We start from the raw sequence: 17,692 nt of genomic DNA on the forward strand, positions 1-17,692 counted from the left end.
TCTTGGCGTTCTCTGGGCCACAATACAAACAGAGCTTCTTACGTACCGAAAGGTTGATACTGCTGATGCAGACATCTCAGAGCATTTTCAACTATCCTCTCTTTTGAGCTGGCTGGAAGAGAAATCTGATACATTCGAGACGCCTCTGCTCACGAATGGAATGAAGAAGTATCACGCGACATGTGGATGGTTTCAGGGAGAGCAAAATTCATTCGTGGTCACGGCATCTCATGTGTGTTCAAAATATTTCATGAATATGGACATCTGGTCACGGGCCTCTTTCATTGCAGATATGGCTATTGAAAGCATGGGCTGACTCGGGGCTCCTCCGTGAGAATGCTACAATGTATATCACAGACGCTATTCACTTGTAACTTAATCTCAGTTCCGATATGAATAAAACAATGGGGGCAATCACCGCGGTTTCGATTGTGTAATTGCACCAAATTAGACAGCATATACGGGCAAAAGTCGCATCGCAACCGATACTCAAGTTTCCCAGCCACGTCGAGGAATCGCGAACGCCGTTCTTGTTTCATGTGCTCAGAAGTACGGTTCTATAGGCGTTGCTGGTGACGCTTCTGAGGATTTGGAGGGTTTGAGCCACCTGAAGTGTAATTTGAGCGATGTTACTGAGCGAGTAACGTTGTCTCGCAAGGGAGAGAACAACTTCTATTGTTCCGTGTTCCACGAATTACGAGTAGTTTCCGAGCAGTCCATCACGTTTCACGTCAAGAGGCCCAGACTACTTGCCAACTAATGCATCATACAATCCCATGCCAGGTCCCCGTGCGCCTTTGCCAATTTTGATTTCGGTAGTCCTGCATCCTCCCAATCTCTTGCGCTGCTTGATGTGGGCACTAAACTGTGTCTCCAACTGATCGAACTCCCATGAATCACTGGCTCCCCCGGTCGATCCTATGTTCACCTGAGCTTCGACACCTATCACCACTCAGGCAAGTGCAGGAGCACTTGCGCTTGTGCCGGCACTGCCCTATGTCTGTGTGGCAAGAGCAGCAGACGTTTCTCTGTGTCAACCGTTGGACTCGACAAGTTCGAGGAAAGCCAGGTAACTCATTGCATTGATGACCCGATCCAGACTTTTGATACCAGGAATGATGTGCCCCAAAAGAAGAGTGCCGGAAGTTTTCCGGTTTGTCTCATCTGTTATCAGTTGAGAGCCCAGCCCTCGTGAGGCCATGTAGGGTCATTACAGTACATAGAATCTAAGCTGAAGAGAAGAGATTTGGAGCGGGGTTTCCGCGAAGGAGAAAGGCTCGAATAGAACCTTCGCGGAAGCGGTGCGCCAAGTCGTGACAGAATCCGGGCTTCAGCCTTGATCCACTAATCGGGTCCAGCCCGTAATATCATCCATTTAAACGGGCGCAGCATGGTGGGTCGACCCAAGACAGACCAGTATTTCGTTATTTTCGGGTTAGTGCTCAAATCTGGCTCGGTATACAAGAAATGGCTTTTCTCGTCGAGTCCTTTGCTACAGGGAAGGTTGGTAATTAATGGCCTTGATAATGGAGGGTGGCGAAAAAGGCGGTCCGACGGAAAGAGCAATCGCATGAGAGAGGTGGAAATGACACATGAGGGGAGGGCTGCCTCAACCGGATGGTCTATGCATCCATCAGACGGGCAAGTGCTATTCTTTACGTGGATAAAGGCTCCTCGATGGTTGGAATTCCGTTCTGACTGCGCCTGACATCTCGAGTAATACATTAGGCGTGCATACATGTGAGCAGAAACCATTGGGATTTGGCACGCTAGGTTACGAAGGAGCTGGGTCAAGTCGTCATTCGACAACAGTTCTGCAAGCCACTAGCATTTTCGTTCAGATTGCTGGACCGCGAAGCTGCTGCATCGCATAAATACATCGACAGGTCGGTTACTGATGCGCGGTTGCCAAGCCTACCTTCATGTACTTTGAGTAACATAACATGTAGCTTTGGATCATTGCTTTCACACATGTCGCTCAACCGGCCCTTCTCTGAGAAAAGCACGGATGAGTACAGTCCCGGCCATGAGCAAGAATCATGGATATTCCCGGAAACACACATCCTATATGTCACTTCGTGTCCAATTGATTAAGTAGGAGATATTAGCACAGAAAGCGGGAAAACATAAGTAGATGAGGCGAACATGAAGTAAGGCGAACAAGAAGACGGGGATGATGAAGATATAAGACATGGCCTTCGAAAACATCGCATCATTACATGTACAAAAGCACCTGAACCACTTGACGGGATCATTGAGAAACACAGGAAAGTAACATCAACAACAGCTTAAAATCTCTTCCTCACTCAGTGGTCTTCTTGCGTATAGACGATAGTTATTTGACCTCATCTGTCGTAGTAGGCATCAAGCATTAGTAAAGTTTTGCGACATGCTCATACGAAAGCTGGGCTGCCGGAGGCTGTCTTCTGACACATACATGCAGTTGGTAGTCGTTGCCAAATCGATCTTTCAAGAGTTTCTGGAGCTTCCTCTTATTGATAAACCGCCCGGATATCTCTTGTTTCTTGTAACTGTGACTGTATGCTGACGATGAAGTCGCCGTTGATGAGAAGCCAGTGCTTTGTCGAGTGGACGGTTGAGAGTAGCTGAAAGTGTCATTACGAGGATAAGTCTGTTTTGGGGAGGTGGAAAATAAGGCGGTGAGATAGTTCATCATTGGAAAGAGGGGAAATCGTTGATTTGAAGAATCACCGAGATCGAGTCTCGATTGATAGGCCCAGAAGTATCGTGAGGTTATTGAGGAAAACACAATGAGGATGCTTCACGGGATTTCGGACGGCTGCAGGCCCTCTTGAAGTAAGAAATACAAGCTGATTTCCCCGTTGAGCACCTATACGTACATGTATCAGACGGACTTCTCCTGAGGGAGTAATTTTGTTTTGCAAGGGAGAAGAAAGACTTCTCATATTTCGCTTCCCCCCTTTCATCACGGGTAGATGCCGAGCAGCCCATCAAATTGCACCTTAACAATTCCAGCATCTGCTGCATTCTTACTTTTGTTGCACTACCTACACGATACCTTCGTTCAGTGGCTGAGCATTTAAGCGCACGGTCCGCTGGCGCGGGGTATTGCCGATCGACAGTGACATCGTTCAGTATGCCTGGCTATCTACCTACTTGCTATCGGGCAGAAACATGGCTTGGATGGTAGTGGTGTGGTGCAGCAGGCTGAGGGCTCGGCGGTTACGGTGTGGATGGTCCAGTGTAATACGCATGTCCGATATTCCCACCATAGAAGGCGAACGACTTCCCTCATGTTTGCCATCGTATCATAGACCAATCATAATCTTAGATTGGTTCAATCCTTCTCTGAAAGGTGGGTTCGGTGTCTACGGCCGCCAATTTCGCGGCCTGTCTCAAGCTTCGAGTCACATTCGTCACGTTTAAAACTGCACATTGACAGGAAACTGTGACCGTCGGCTGCGCATGGCGGTGGCTATGACAATGCCGCACCAGAAGCAGGCAGCAAAGGACGTGTGAGCCTTACGGCATTTTCACAACTCAAAAACACACTTGCATCCAGCTCTTTCGCGGATCATGACAACTACTTTGATCTACATATCCCCGTCTATCCAATCCCGAACAAACCGGTATTATCTCCTCAACTACACGACTACACCGAACTACTTCCTCACAATCACCTATCACTGATCTCTCTCCAAGCCTTGAACAGGTGGGTTGCTTTCTTACTGCATGCACTGTTTAGCTGTCGAGACGTCGCACTATGGTAGAGAGAGGCATGCGTGCTGCAGTCACGGTGTATTATCCACTGTTGTGCTTCATGCGGATGTCCCTGCCTGTTACGGGTTAAAAAGAAACCTTTCTGCACTGATCGGATTTCCAAGTCATTCCAGGCCGCTAAGAAATACCTTACAGATTTCCATGACGAGTCTGGGTCTCGAAAACCGAGCTGGCCTAATGTCACAGCCAGTTGACGTGGGTGCCGCTAGGGACGATATCGCCTGCATCCTCCTACGTGCTTCACGCCAAGATCTCAACGACAAACGCAATCGGTTCGTTCCACGAGGCAATTTAGTGTCCCAATTCGACCATGAGAAGGTATCAGGCTTGTTAGGCACATTTATTCCTTCCGATAAGACTAAAGTTGCCGATATTGCAAGTTTCATTAGTCCCAGCAAGCACAAAAAATGTCGTTGTGACGACGCTTTGTGTACGGGACTGAGAATCATATTCGCGACATTATTCCTACTTGGGAAACAGGAATTAATATTGAATATTTACCAATCGTCGGTTCATATTTGCGATGGAGCATGGCCATGCAGCGATCCGACGTTGCCAACCTACTTTTCTCGTGCTGCTGAGGCCCTTCGGGAGGTCCTACAAGCCCTAGACGCGCATAATGAGGAGCTATTCCACCAGCTGCAATGGCATATGAGGTCTCCGTACTTCAGTAAATCGGATACAAACTCTAACAAGCAGCCTTACCACCTATTACATGATGAAGTCACGTTGCCATGGTCGGAGCTCAACATGCAGGGGGGAAGACTTGACGGCCAAGTCTCGTTTGTGCAAAGAATCAAGATTCACCAAGATCATCACGACTTCTTAGATGCAAGTTTGCAGATCGGATCGATCGCTACCTTACTCGGGCCATATTTACTAATGACTTCTCGTATCTTAGCAAGCGGAAATACCCGTAGAGCATTTTGCTTTAAAGATCACCGACAAGGAGCACACGACTAAGGCTGCGGAGGCTTCTTTCATGGATGAGATTGCTGCCAACCAAAGAACAACCCATCCCCGCATAACACCACTGCTTTCTGCCTTCAAACACCGAAATCGATATTATCTTTTATTCCCTTGGGCTGACGGCGACAGCCTATATGACTTATGGAGAAAGCACGACTTACATCATGAATCTACTGAGCGTTGTGCGTCTTGGTACTCAGTTCGATGGATGATAGACCAATGCTACTACATAGCCGACGCCTTAGCCACGGTCCATGGCTATGAATCCCGTGAAGGGGGGCACTCTTCCGAGGCCCAGCTTCATCTCGACATCAAGCCGGAGAACGTTGTCTGCTTCCGAAAGTCCGACGATGGCAAAGTCTCGTTTGATTTAAAGCTAACGGACTTTGGTCTATCTAAGTCCTTAAATCGGGATTCTTCAACACGTCCGACGCAAAAGGCGGAGACAAAGACATACCGACCGCCCGAAAGAGATTTCGAGAGATACACGGTGGATGAGTCGTTCGATATATGGTGCCTGGGTTGCTTATTTCTCGATTTCATCACCTGGGCGATAGAAGGGTGGAGCGGGGTCGAGAGCTTCAGCAAAAGACGCCTTCAGGAGACAGATGAGATCGATGTCGACCTGGAGTTCCCTCCGGTACTGGAAGATACTTTCTTCAAGAAGAGGGTGCAACGAGGGACATGGTGGTGGCCAAGAAGAGTTCCTCGGGCCATTGTTGCAGATCTAAAGCCCTCGGTTATTTCGGTGAGTGCTTCAACATCAAATGACCCACGATTATGCCTGATTTGTGATGCTGATGGAAATCTGTTGTCAGCAATTCCAAGATCTCCGCGCCCATGCACGATGCACAGAGGATTTGGAGAGATTTCTCAGTCTCGTCCAGTCAAGAATGCTGCTCATCGACGACAGTGCGCGGGCAACGTCGAATGAGGTTCGAGATGTCCTGCAAGTGTGGAAGCAGAGCTTCAAAGAGCAGAGAGTCCAGACTCGAAGCTTCCACCCGACTGACACGTTCATGGACGAATGAAACAAGGTCTTCGTTGGTGGTTCTGGAAAGCCTGCAGCTGCAATGTGGAGGACCGGATGTTACAGCACCTCAACCTTCGATATGCGAGATACGGCATAGACGTGGCACTCAAGGATTGGAAATCCCCGCTTCACTTTTGCACACGGCAAGTCTGAGGAGGCAGTGGAATGCACTGCATGCTCGTAACGTTTGGAGTTGGTGAAAGATTGCACTTGTTATCAGCGGGCTTTGTCGCGGTGGATTTGGGAATAATTATTCAAATGTATTTCAGTCCCACGAACGTCTATCTAGCTGCCTATAGTGAAAGCCGAAAGGGGGCGTCATGCAGACGCACAACCCCCACTCGTCGACGATGTGGCCAATATGTCATCTCGATCCGGCATTATGCCCAAAAGGGCAGACAAAGCGCCCAAGGTTGATGCTCATCACTGCAAGTATCCAGACAGAGTTCACTCTTCTTCAGAATCCATCTCCTTGGCCTTCTTGAGGGCAGCATGGATCTTTTCTGTTTCCTCCTAGTTTTATGGTGAGTACTTGGGTTAGATAATGATATGACTTGATAGAGATCCGATGTCTCATCTAGTCAAGAGATATCTAGACTCACCGGTGTCAACTTTCGAGGAAGTTGAACCTCGAGGCAGTCTGCTTTTGTTGCCTGAAGCAAGAATCAGTCAGTTACTTGCGTGAGAAAGGACGGGACAAAAAGCGATGAACTCGGCGACACCTTACCTTCACTTTGATCGTGTCCTTGGGAAACTTGAAACCCAAAAGCGTTTTTTGCAAAACCTTCTTGTCCGCATATCGATCAATTATCGTGTCGGTCGCGACAAACTCTTCGGTTTCGGCCATTTTATCTCGTTTGCCGAAAGTCGGGATGTAGCTCTTGAGCCTTGATGCCCAAGATCGGATATTCGTATCATCCATGGGCAACAACGGGGCTTTTCAGAATACAAATACAAGTTTCCAAACCAAAGAATTTGTTGTCTGGTGAAGACTTCGCGAGTTATACAAAGAGGGTGCGCATGCTTCAAATTCTCACACTTTGGTCATCAGAGCTGTGTGCTCGCCAGGCTCCAGCGAGGCAAAGTGCAGTTCTTGGTTTTGCGAACCATTGAAGGTGGCTTCGGTGTCAGCCAGATAAGTGAGTGGCTGAGTTCCCGAGGCATCTTTTCAGGCGCGCAAATGCATGGCGCCATAGCTAAGCAAATGGCTTATCATCACATGTACTTCCTCCGGTGAGCAAAAGGGTGTCAGCACAGGCCGTCGGATAAGGTAGGTATCATAATATGACTTGAGTACACGTGCATTACCCCCAATACCTTCAATCGCGCTAAAACAGCAGGCTGTGTGTCGTATCATAAGTGAGGCTCGGTATATCCTATATGACCACTAGGCTCATATTGTCGGTGTTGCTGTTCATGCAGTAGTGCAGCCAACAACAGCCCATCAAGTTACGTGAAGGACTGGAGCGGATACAGCACTGATTGGCCTGGTTGGGTGCATCTGCAGTCATCATGGCGCAGGTATAATGGCAAAATACAAGTGTGAACCTTTGATCCAGATAGAGTTCCAGGCGCACCAGGGGCTAAGAAATTGCCGTTTACACCAGTCCGGACCTTTGGGTATCAATGCTACACACACTGATGGGCGGGCTGATGCACGCCAGAATCTCTTGCTGGCAAGTCGTGCAGTTGTTTCACCATTCAAGTATAAGCTGAAGCAAGTGCCCAACAACATGAAAACACTTTATCTGTTCCCTCATAGATTCAGATGCTGAAGTCGTGTATCAATCGTTGCCACGATGGAATGGATCAGTCAAAGATCACACCTTCTCAAAAGAGACTTGAAATCTCTTGAATTTTCTCCGGAAGAGCCTTTCAAGATACGGACTGTGACTTTACGAAAGCCTGACAAACATGTGAGTTATTGGTTCATTTCATGTTTCTTTAGTCTAGCCCAGCTAAAGTTAATCGCGTGTCAAAGCCAAATGTCTCAGACTTCACAGCAGAAGATGCATTTCTCAAATGGCTAGAAAAAGTAAGTACCTTGAGCAAATGGTTCTTCATTCCACCAGGGCTAGTCCGCTTATCACCTTCATCATAGGAGAAGTCACCTCTTGAGCTGCCAGGTTTGGTGCTTGTGATGCATCCTAGGCTGGATGCAACCGACCCACTAGGTGCCAGGTCACTGCCGTACGGAGAGAGCACTTTCAAAACAATAGCTCAAAAGCTATATCAGCACCGTTCGCTGGCGCTCCTCTTCAAGAGAGCCTCTACCGCCCTCGTCACTCACAAAACTGTGGGGTGGGAGGGTAGTCTCACTTCTTTGCCATCCATAGGTAAGAAATCCATTTGAGGGGAGTTCTAGCCTGTTGACAAGTGTGATTCACACCCACCCTTTGAGTCCGCCGGATACTTGTCACCATGGAGTTCCGAGGCGATCTAACATAAAGCGCAGTGTACAACTGCAAGTCCGACATCGAAAGCCCACCGCCGAAAGTGAATAATCCAGACGATATTGCGTTGTCAGTCACTTCATTTCCGACTCTTGGCACAGCTTACGCAGCCATGTACGGTTGCACGCAGTCCGTCATCGATTCAACTATCAAGTGCCTGAAGGATTTTGGTGGGCAAGCTTTCCATCCTCTCGCTATGCCAGTAATATTTGCGGAACTAGAACGCGCCCGCTTGTTGGGTTTGCTTGACTTGGAGAAAGAGGCGCTTGCACGAAGTATCTTGGAGTTAGAAAACAAGCTTCGAGGCGAAGACCAAAGTTCTATCTCCGAGAAGGCAGATTCTGAGCCCGCATTGCCAACGAGAGACTGTGAGTCGACCAAACTCTGGATGGATGTCAGTAGGCTCCAGAATGGACTTCAGAGTCTCAGGATCCAGCTGCAGAACATGATAGAACACTCAGAAAGTCTAGCAACGACGTACTTCAAGTCCCCTGTCGAAGGCAGCGATGAGATTGATGAGCATGTTGAGGAGCGAAGAGCGGGAAGCAGAATTGACATGAGATTACGCGAAATGATTGACGAGTTGGGAAGCAAGATCCGAAGCTGTGAATCTCTCCTGGGCGGGATGTCGCTAGCTGCACAAATGGTGAGCATTAGCAAAACGTTCTCGGTGATTCCTAGTTTAGGGGACTGACGCCCATGGCTAGGAATCAAACTACTACACAAGACGAGACGCTAAAGTATCCATCATCATTGCAAATGCTACGAAGAGAGATGGCAGCCAGATGAGAAGCATCTCACTGCTAGGGATGATCTTCCTGCCTGGAACATTTCTTGCTGTAAGTTCACGCCTTCCTGCGATGTGTGTGAGCAGTCATCAATGTAAGAACAAGCAAGCTAATGCACCGCAAGTCGCTTTTCTCAATGTCTTTCTTCAATTGGACCCCCAGAGACGGTAATCAAATCATCTCTCCATGGATTGCTCTCTATGGCGTCCTTGTGATAGTGATCACATTGATCACTGTCTGGGGTATGAGGAAATGGATGGATGCAGAAGAGAAGAAAGCTAGAGAACAGATGGCGAGGGAGGTTAATAGCGATGGTGATTCTATTGTATGATATCGAATTGTCCTTGCTCAGGCTGTATTTTGGACATATCATGATGTTGAGACTGACCTTTGCACAATGGAAGGAATCACAGTGCCTGAGATATTGGTGGCCGTTGTCACGGAGGACCCGGATCGAAGAAAGTTCGTCCCATATTGTCCCGTGATGAAGGCTTTACAGTTCGAGGAGGAATGGATTATCATCCTCCCAAATCTCATCAAAAACACTAGCCTAACTCACAATATTTGCCATACGTTACGGGCTAGATAGATGCATGTTTATTGAAGTCATTACCGTTCCGCAACAAGCGACCGGGAAGATGCTTTCCCCGCATCACCCCGTCTCCGCATTGTTAACCGCCAACCGATCGACACCATACAAACCTAGTCGGCCTTCGCGCACCTCCTCCTTCATGATTCGTGCAAAATCCACCCGGTCGAACGGCAACGATGTAACTCCGATGCTGGCCTCAAGGAATCCGGCGCGAGAGTTGAGTGCGACCGAGTAAATACGCCGCTGATGTCGCGGAGACTCGGCCGGGAAAAGCCCGATTTGACGATGCTAGGAAACTATTCAATCCTCGGGCGCCGTCGCGCCTTGCCGGTGGGAGGTAGCGCTAGGGTCTTCTGTCTTTCAGCTGATGTTCTGGGCCAATCCTGTTGTTCATCACTCTTCCACCTATCAGCCACAGGACCCCTTACTCTCAGCTCATAGGCACTGTTACACGTTGTTCGAACATGCGCTGTGCCTGGGCTGTTGGCGTGCTTTGCACTCTACTTGCTTCAGCTTCCGGGGTCTGTGCCCAAGAGACAGAAGACGCCGCTGGACGCAATACTTGTGTTGTCAAGGCCAGTGGAGCCAACACGACTGACGACGCGCCTGCTATACTCGAGGCATTCACGCAGTGCGGCCGGCGCGGCAAGGTCGTGTTCGAACCAACGACGTATTATGTCAACTCCGCCTTGAATGTCACTTGGCTGGACGACGTCGAGATTGATCTCCAGGGAACTCTGCTGGTACGTTACCGTTCCACGGCAGGCGTGTTGCCCCCCTTCCCGATCTTGGTTCAATTTGAGTGATGCGCCAAGCCAAACAATACCAAGACTTTCGTTTTATGGCGATCAGCTAACGTGAGACTGCCGGCTGTTAGTGGAGCACGAACATCTCGTACTGGCTTGCCAACTCGCTGGATGTTGGATATCAGAATCAGTCCACTGCCTTCATCCTCGGCGGCAACAATGTTCGTCTCAACGGCCATGGGCAGGGCACTTTCGATGGCAATGGCGACTACTGGTATGAATGGATCAGACAGCAGGCCAACACTTCCAACTACCCTGGTCGTCCACATGCTCTCACTCTCAATGGGCTGAGGAACTCTGTTATCAAGGGGGTAAACTTCTTGAGAAGTCAGATGTGGTAAGTACCTACATGGTCCCATAATTTCAGGGGGGACGTCACTCATTTTGACAGGACTTTGTCCATAATCTACTCTCACAACGTTGTCCTCGATAACATCTTGGTCAACAACACCGGAAACCGATTCCAAAGCTGTATGTCAAGCGCTCCTTATTTCGGACCCTGCCAAGGGCAAAAGCATGAGCTTTTCTGACCTCACGCAGCGAATACGGACGGTGCCGACACGATCCGGTCCTCCGGCATCAAGTTCAATAACTGGACTGTGTACAGCGGCGATGACAGCATCTCTCTCAAAGCAAACAGCACTGATGTCAGTATCACGAACTCCAAGTTCTACAATGGCTTGGGCATTGCGCTCGGCAGTATCGGACAGTACAACGACCAGTTCGAGACCATTGAGAGGCTGAAGGTCGAAAATTGCTTCTTTGATAACACGTTGCATGCCGTTAGTTCCCTTCGCTCTTCTCTTTCAACACCATGAGAGCCCGCCAGTGCTAACGACGTGGTCAGGTTTACTTCAAAACCTGGACAGATGATCAGAACGGTTACCCTCCTAATGGCGGCGGTGGCGGGCTTGGATGTAAGTCTGAACCTCTGAACACGTAGCAACACTCCCGACGAGGATTCTCCTAATAACCTTAACTGTGCAGTTGCATCGGACATGTCTTTCAAGAACCTCACCGTTCAGGGCATGCGCGGCGCTGCGTTTGCAATCTCCCAGTGCACTCGGTTCCGCGGCGCCCCCGGGGTAGGCAACTGCACCAACTCACAGTTCCAGATTCGTGATATCACCGTCGACGGTATGGTCGGCACGACCAAGTCATCCCGCGTCGCCAGTCTTCAATGCAGCGCTGTTGCACCCTGTACCAACATTGGTCTCTTCGACGTCGACCTAGAGTTTGCCAACGGAACTAGTGCTACTTCTTACCTTTGCGGAAATGCTGTGAACCCGCAGGGTTTCAACTGTACTGGGACTCCTTGCGTTGGAGGAAGTGCAACGGGTGAATGTTGAGCGAGGAACTCCGGGTTTCCATTATCACTGAGGGGATGAGAACAGGTGATACTCTCATCGATATTATGTGTCAGAGCATACTTGTTGGTCCGGCGGTTCCGAGGAGCCGAGGTTGAGCGCCCAAGCCTTGCGCAACGATACTCTATTCGAATGGTTCCTCCGGGCAATGAAATGCAAAATCTTTGCTCGATCAGGTCGATGTGTTTTCTTTCAGCAACCAAAATGTACCTCTTCATCATTTGACCCGCTGAGCTTGGTAACATCCGAATGCGAGGCAAATTAACAAGCAATCAATTTTTCTAGGCTTTGCATCTGTTTGTTGCGAGCTATCCACTCTTACGTCCGAGTTTCTCATCGCGTTGTCCGCAAATATTCCTGCTTCGGCGCAAAAGCTGAAAGCATTCGCAGTGTCGGTGAAGCTTCATGGCAAGTCGTTTAGCAACTACTCTTCGTATGCCCAAATGAAATGACTCGCGTGAGACCGTGGTATCTCGGCCCGTAACTATCGCGAGCTTTGATCAGCTCACTGGTCCTCGCCAAGCAAATGTTTCCGTGTTGTGGTCTGGAATCAGAGTTTCAATTTACAAAGCTTGGCACATTGCGTACGTCGAAATAAGCGCATCACAACCCACAACTGCCCGAAACTCTGACTCAAGAGTCTGCCCATAGTTAAAGTGGATTTTGAGACCGTTTGGTTGCTCGACACAGGGGACCTGGGTTGATGAAAGGACGCCCATGTCTGCGGATCGCGGAGCTGTGAACCTAGAGTCGTAGGGCTGCTTGCTAGGTGAAGGTTATTGAAGGCTCATGGGAGTACGCAATCTCATCAGACTAGACGTTGACGCTAGGCAAGTTGTGGTTTGTTCAGCCGGATCCCACATCCCGCGACGTCTTGTCTTGACTCTTGTAGATGAATTCGTATTGCAAGAGATATGGACTAAGTGACATGTGGTTCTTCAATCTAGAGATATTGAGAGATTTGTTTTCGACTTGTCAGTTTACGCCGCAGCAAGGTCAAGGTATCCATCCACTTCACAAGGGTTGTGTAGCCACGGAATATGGGCGCGCATATGATGGTCAATATATGGCTTATTTAAACACTCCGAGAGGATCTAAGCCGTGCACGTGTTTCGTATATGGGTAGACTCTTGTGATGTTGTGTTGTTACATTCCCGATCTTGCTTATCACGCGTCCGAATCGTCTCCCCTTCCACCTTCTTACTTGCCTTTAGACCAAGTGACCAACATAACCGGACGAAATACGTCTGGCTTGAAGGCTGCCGATCAATGGAAAAAGGAGATTTCCATCAATGAGTTGCAGGCTCCACAGCATCCATCGCATCCAGAAGGGGGCTTGGCGCGATGCCAAGACACGGGATATGTTGAATGTTGTTTCTTCGTGGGCAACTTGAGCCAATCTGCTCGCAAAGACTCTCAACGGTGCGGTGAGACTTGGCAAGGGGTTGCAGTGCCAAGAGCCTCAAATGGCCTTAGTGTCGACGCGCTTTGCTTGACTCGAAGCTCTTGGCATCGTCCGTCCAATTTCCATTATTATTTTTTCCATCGCAAATGCCCCTCTTCCAAACGTTCTGGCCGCACCTTTGTTCAATCTTGTGACACTTGACGGAGAAAAGCCCCGGATTCATACTGCAGTACCGGAGCACGTTCTATTATCTACCGAGACAGATGCCTGCCCCAATTGTCAGTAGCAGTGGTCACGGTTCACCAGTAATACTAAACCCCGGCTCCATGTCTGCGGGATTAGTCACGGTAGTCGAAGTGATGCGCGCTCTTTTTTCCCCTAAACGCCAGCGGCCCTGCATGTGCGCAAGTAAGCTACTGTTTAGGCTTAAATTCTCAGCTGCAGGTTGGGGATATATTCTGCTCGCCTCTTTGATCCGAATGTCACTCCGACCGCGATGATATCAGATAATCCCAGATAACCGTAAGGACTCTACTCGCCTACCTGCCGCTTCTGATAGTGTCTACCACACACTGGAAAGCGTTTCCTCATGGGGAACGTTGCCGGCTTACACCACTCTTTCGGCCCCTTCCTTTGGGCGATGCGCCGTGTTGCGTGATGCTCTTCCATCTCGAATTTGCATCAGTGTCTCTAGAAGCGTACCCAAAGGTGACTAGCACAGAAAGACACCCCGGCCTTGACCCTCTTAGTAGTGGTTCGGGCGTGGGGCTCGGAGCATCCATCGGAAGGGCCTAGATGCCTGAGTTGGAGAAACAAACCCCCGGGACGCCGTCTCTCTGCATCCACATTCTTAACCACCAACTTCCTAGAGAAGAGAAGACAATCGCCTACGTTTCCTAGCCAGGAAGCAGTTCTTGCCTTCTCCACCCCCGATGAGACTCACACGTAAAAGGGGGCTGTGCTTGAAGACATCCCCCTTACCTGCCCGTATTGAGTAGATTATCTGCCAAGTCCTACCAGACCAGCAAGTGCGTACAAGATGTGCTCTCATTGGCTTCATCAGGCTGTTTGCTGTCGGGGTCCGCAAGCCACGAGGGCAGTCACCACAGACCACTATCGCCCCCAATAGTACCAAGACCTATGATGTCCCAAGTTGTGGAAGAGAGAACAGATGAAGTTAGGCACGGCCGTAGTGCCTCCACAAACAACAGACTATCTGGGGCCTTTGACTACCGGGACTAGGTTGACGGCTCTCATCCCACAACGTGCCAATTGGTGGGTTATGGGCATCGGTACATGAGAAGCATGGATGCTGGAGTGAGCAGCGCGGCCGCCACCCACGTACTCGGGCGAGGATCCGTTGACGGCGTACCAGAGTTGACTTATTTTGTGGTATACCTAGACCAACGTTTGATATTTCCACCAAGGAGATTCTTGGTCACTTGGCTCTCATGATTGTAGGTGGAGATATCGGACGGTTGCTAGTGAGTTGATGTTGTACGCTCTAGACTCTACGATCAATGTGAAACTCTTTTTCCGCGATGGAATCTTGGGATGTCTCCTTGGTGAAATTGTGCTGATATTCAGGAGACGACTCTGAACAACATAAATACTTCTGAAAATCCCTCCCAGTTCGTCTTGCCTTCCTCTCTTCACCACGCTCACTCAGGACATCTTCCAACAGCCTCTCAGCCTCTCAAGCCCAGCTACTCTCAGCAAAGCCAACCTCATCTCTCAAAATGCAGACCAAGGTTTTCGTCTCCGCCCTCCTGGCTGGCATGGCCACCGCCCAGACCCTCAACATTCCCACTCGCAGCGGTTCCATCGTCTCCCTCTCCGCTCCTTCCACGATCTCGGGCTCTAAGGACTTTGCCAACAAGGAGTTCGACCGTGGCCGTGCCTGCGACACCGATGCCGACACTGGCAGCGACTCCGCCGTCTTCATCCTCGAGAACGGCGCCACCCTAAGCAACGTCATCATTGGCGCCAACCAGCTCGAGGGTGTCCACTGCAAGGGTGCCTGCACTCTGAAGAACGTCTGGTTCCGTGACGTCTGCGAGGGTATGTTCGCGCCTATGTTCTGCCTCGATCCCTCCAAGACATGCTTACTGACCCCTATTCACAGACGCCATCTCTGCTCTCGGTACTGGTGACGTCCTCATTCAGGGCGGTGGTGCCCAGAACGCCGTCGACAAGGTCGTCCAGCACAACGGCCGCGGCACCGTCACCATCGACGGCTTCACTGTCGTCACCGCCGGCAAGCTCTACCGCGGCTGCGGCGACTGCACCAACAACGGTGGCCCCCGCAACGTCATCGTCAAGAACGTCAAGGCCAAGAGCGTCAAGGAGCTCGTCGGTATCAACTCCAACTACGGCGACGTCGCCACCATTTCCAACACTTGCGGCTCCAGCGTCTCCAAGGTCTGCCAGGAGTACAAGGGTGTCTCCAAGGGCAGCGGCGAGAGCTCCAAGGTCAGCACCACCGCCAACTGCAAGGGCCAGACTTCTTTGTCTGCTTGCTAAGCGAGTGGTTGTTGGTGCCTTCCTGTCCTTTCATGTTTGAGCGTGGAGTTTCAGGGAAAATATCCCATTGAGCGTGTATTTGTTTCTTCATTCCGTGTCACTGTACTATATTAGTCTGTGTCCGGATACCTTCTCTGTATATAGTAGCTCGGCCTCACCAGCCAATACATATTGCTGCATTGACAAGGTTCTCTCCTGACCTGTGCCCTTCTGCACCTTACTTGACTTGCTCAGATTTCTATCCTGTGAAACGCCATGCTGAAGCCGCTGGTCGGATTGTGCCCCCATGATCAACTCTCACGCTGCCCGCGTCTAGCTGCTCTCCTACATTCTCTTCAAGGAGACCTGAGCACTTCTAAGCCCTGCTTAGAGCTATTCCTCTGTCCAAGGAGCCAAGCCAACTTGATTGACCCAAGGACTTGTTTTCGAAGTCAATCTTTCTCGGCAGTCTCTTCACTTCTTGTCACGATGAGCAGGGGAAGGAAGGATGACTGCCGGCAATAAAGGTATTGGGCGGCATCCAAGCCTGCTAGATATCAGTGATCTCACTTAATGCCATTTCGGGACCGTCAAGCGGCAATCATCTCAGAAACCTTAAGTTGAACAGTCGCCAGGCAATTCTCCGCTTCGACATGTGGGCTTCGGGCCACTCAGGTAAAGCATCTCCATCTTCGATGTCTGCTCCTCTGCAACGAAACATCGTCGTTGGCGCCGCCGGTTCCATTTGCGGCACGGAGACTACGGCATGCTGCACAAGTAATGCTCGGCATTTGGAATGGGTTTCTCTCTGTAGGCGCTTTCTTCTCGTGACAAACCATCGAGGTTTTCCAACGCCAATCATAGCACCGGCCTAGGAACCTGACGTGACATACTTCTCCCGGTCTCCGCTTAGAGCATCGGTGATGACGCATAATCTAGGCGTTCTCCCGTGTTAGTAGCACTCAAAGAGCATGTTCATAAGAGTCATGGTCAAAGTTTTCTTCCTACCAGATGAATCCCAAGGCATGTTCGATGTCCTGTGTCGAGCCACACGGAATGTTGTCCACATACAACCTTTCCACGACAAGCCTTATGCCGGACTTCGGCAAGCAAGCCGTCAAGGTGAAGCAAACCAAAGCCAATCCATTGGGAGGGGAGGTTTGTCTCAATTGAGCATCCTACAACGAGATGAGTGATTTTTTGTGGAAACTTCTGAGGCTTTAACTTTTCGACCGGGTTGGAAAGGAGTGATCTTCAGGTCCGTAGAGCCGGAGAGGTTCCAAGGGCCAAGCAGGGAAATGTACCCTTACTTTACCTTGAAAGTATAAGACGCTGCAATCCATGCAGGTGTCTAGAAGTCCGCCTCTTCGGCGGCAAATCTTTTGGGTGAGCCATACGATTGGGCGAGGCAATGGCATCCTCGCATCGGCGATGATCGAGACCATTCCCAGCCCCTAACATTTCCTCCAAAATGGTGCAAGACCTTGAAGGCAGCCAGTATGCGAAGCTGGGAGTTTACTTTTCAATAATGTTCAGTACGATTTAACAGCAGACACAGGTGTCGAAGACCAGCTGCAAGAGATTGCTGGACCCTTATAGTGAACCTTGAGATATCCGAGGGTTCGGTTCAGGGCAAGAACTCATGCGATTAAGCTTTAAGTTGCGGATCTTATTTACACAACTCAAACGGTGCGGAAGCTTTCCATAGGCTCGGGCTTACCCTGACGGTCAACTTCACCCTGAAATGCCCTCAAAACAACGCCGTCGCAACCTGTCAACCCCCCGGGATCCGCATCATGTCCCTTCATCGTGACCGGACTTTGCGGCAACGAGGCGTAGAATCGTCACCCGATCTAAGACCTATCTCACCCTTTGAGTTCCTAGCGCCACCTGGCTGGATAGGAATACGGTATATAATGCAGTCTTCTCTCCCTCTGGAAGCTGTTTCTCTTCTCATCTCATCCACCATTCACTACACTCTGCAGTCTGCACTTTGCTTTCATCTGCTCTTACTC

At 49.9% G+C, this 17,692-nt stretch overlaps 2 protein-coding genes across 2 annotated transcripts; both read left to right on the forward strand.

Moving 5' to 3' along the window:
• Window positions 1-10,061: 10,061 nt before the first annotated feature.
• Window positions 10,062-11,752, forward strand: N0V96_000780 (uncharacterized protein; the record flags this gene model as incomplete). The annotated part of the gene is made up of 6 exons (XM_053193236.2): window positions 10,062-10,340; window positions 10,475-10,740; window positions 10,795-10,874; window positions 10,944-11,185; window positions 11,251-11,320; window positions 11,391-11,752. The coding sequence occupies 6 exons, from the start codon at window positions 10,062-10,064 to the stop codon at window positions 11,750-11,752; spliced, it is 1,299 nt and encodes a 432-aa protein (XP_053049354.2).
• A 3,162-nt stretch (window positions 11,753-14,914) lies between these two features.
• N0V96_000781 (uncharacterized protein) lies at window positions 14,915-15,698 on the forward strand (the record flags this gene model as incomplete). The annotated part of the gene is made up of 2 exons (XM_053193235.2): window positions 14,915-15,236; window positions 15,301-15,698. 2 exons carry the CDS (start codon window positions 14,915-14,917, stop codon window positions 15,696-15,698), a joined length of 720 nt encoding a protein of 239 aa, XP_053049353.1.
• Window positions 15,699-17,692: the final 1,994 nt, after the last annotated feature.

This window comes from Colletotrichum fioriniae, assembly GCF_027942845.1.
Source record: "Colletotrichum fioriniae strain IMI 355084 chromosome Unknown scaffold_1, whole genome shotgun sequence".
Lineage (NCBI taxonomy): Eukaryota > Fungi > Ascomycota > Sordariomycetes > Glomerellales > Glomerellaceae > Colletotrichum > Colletotrichum fioriniae.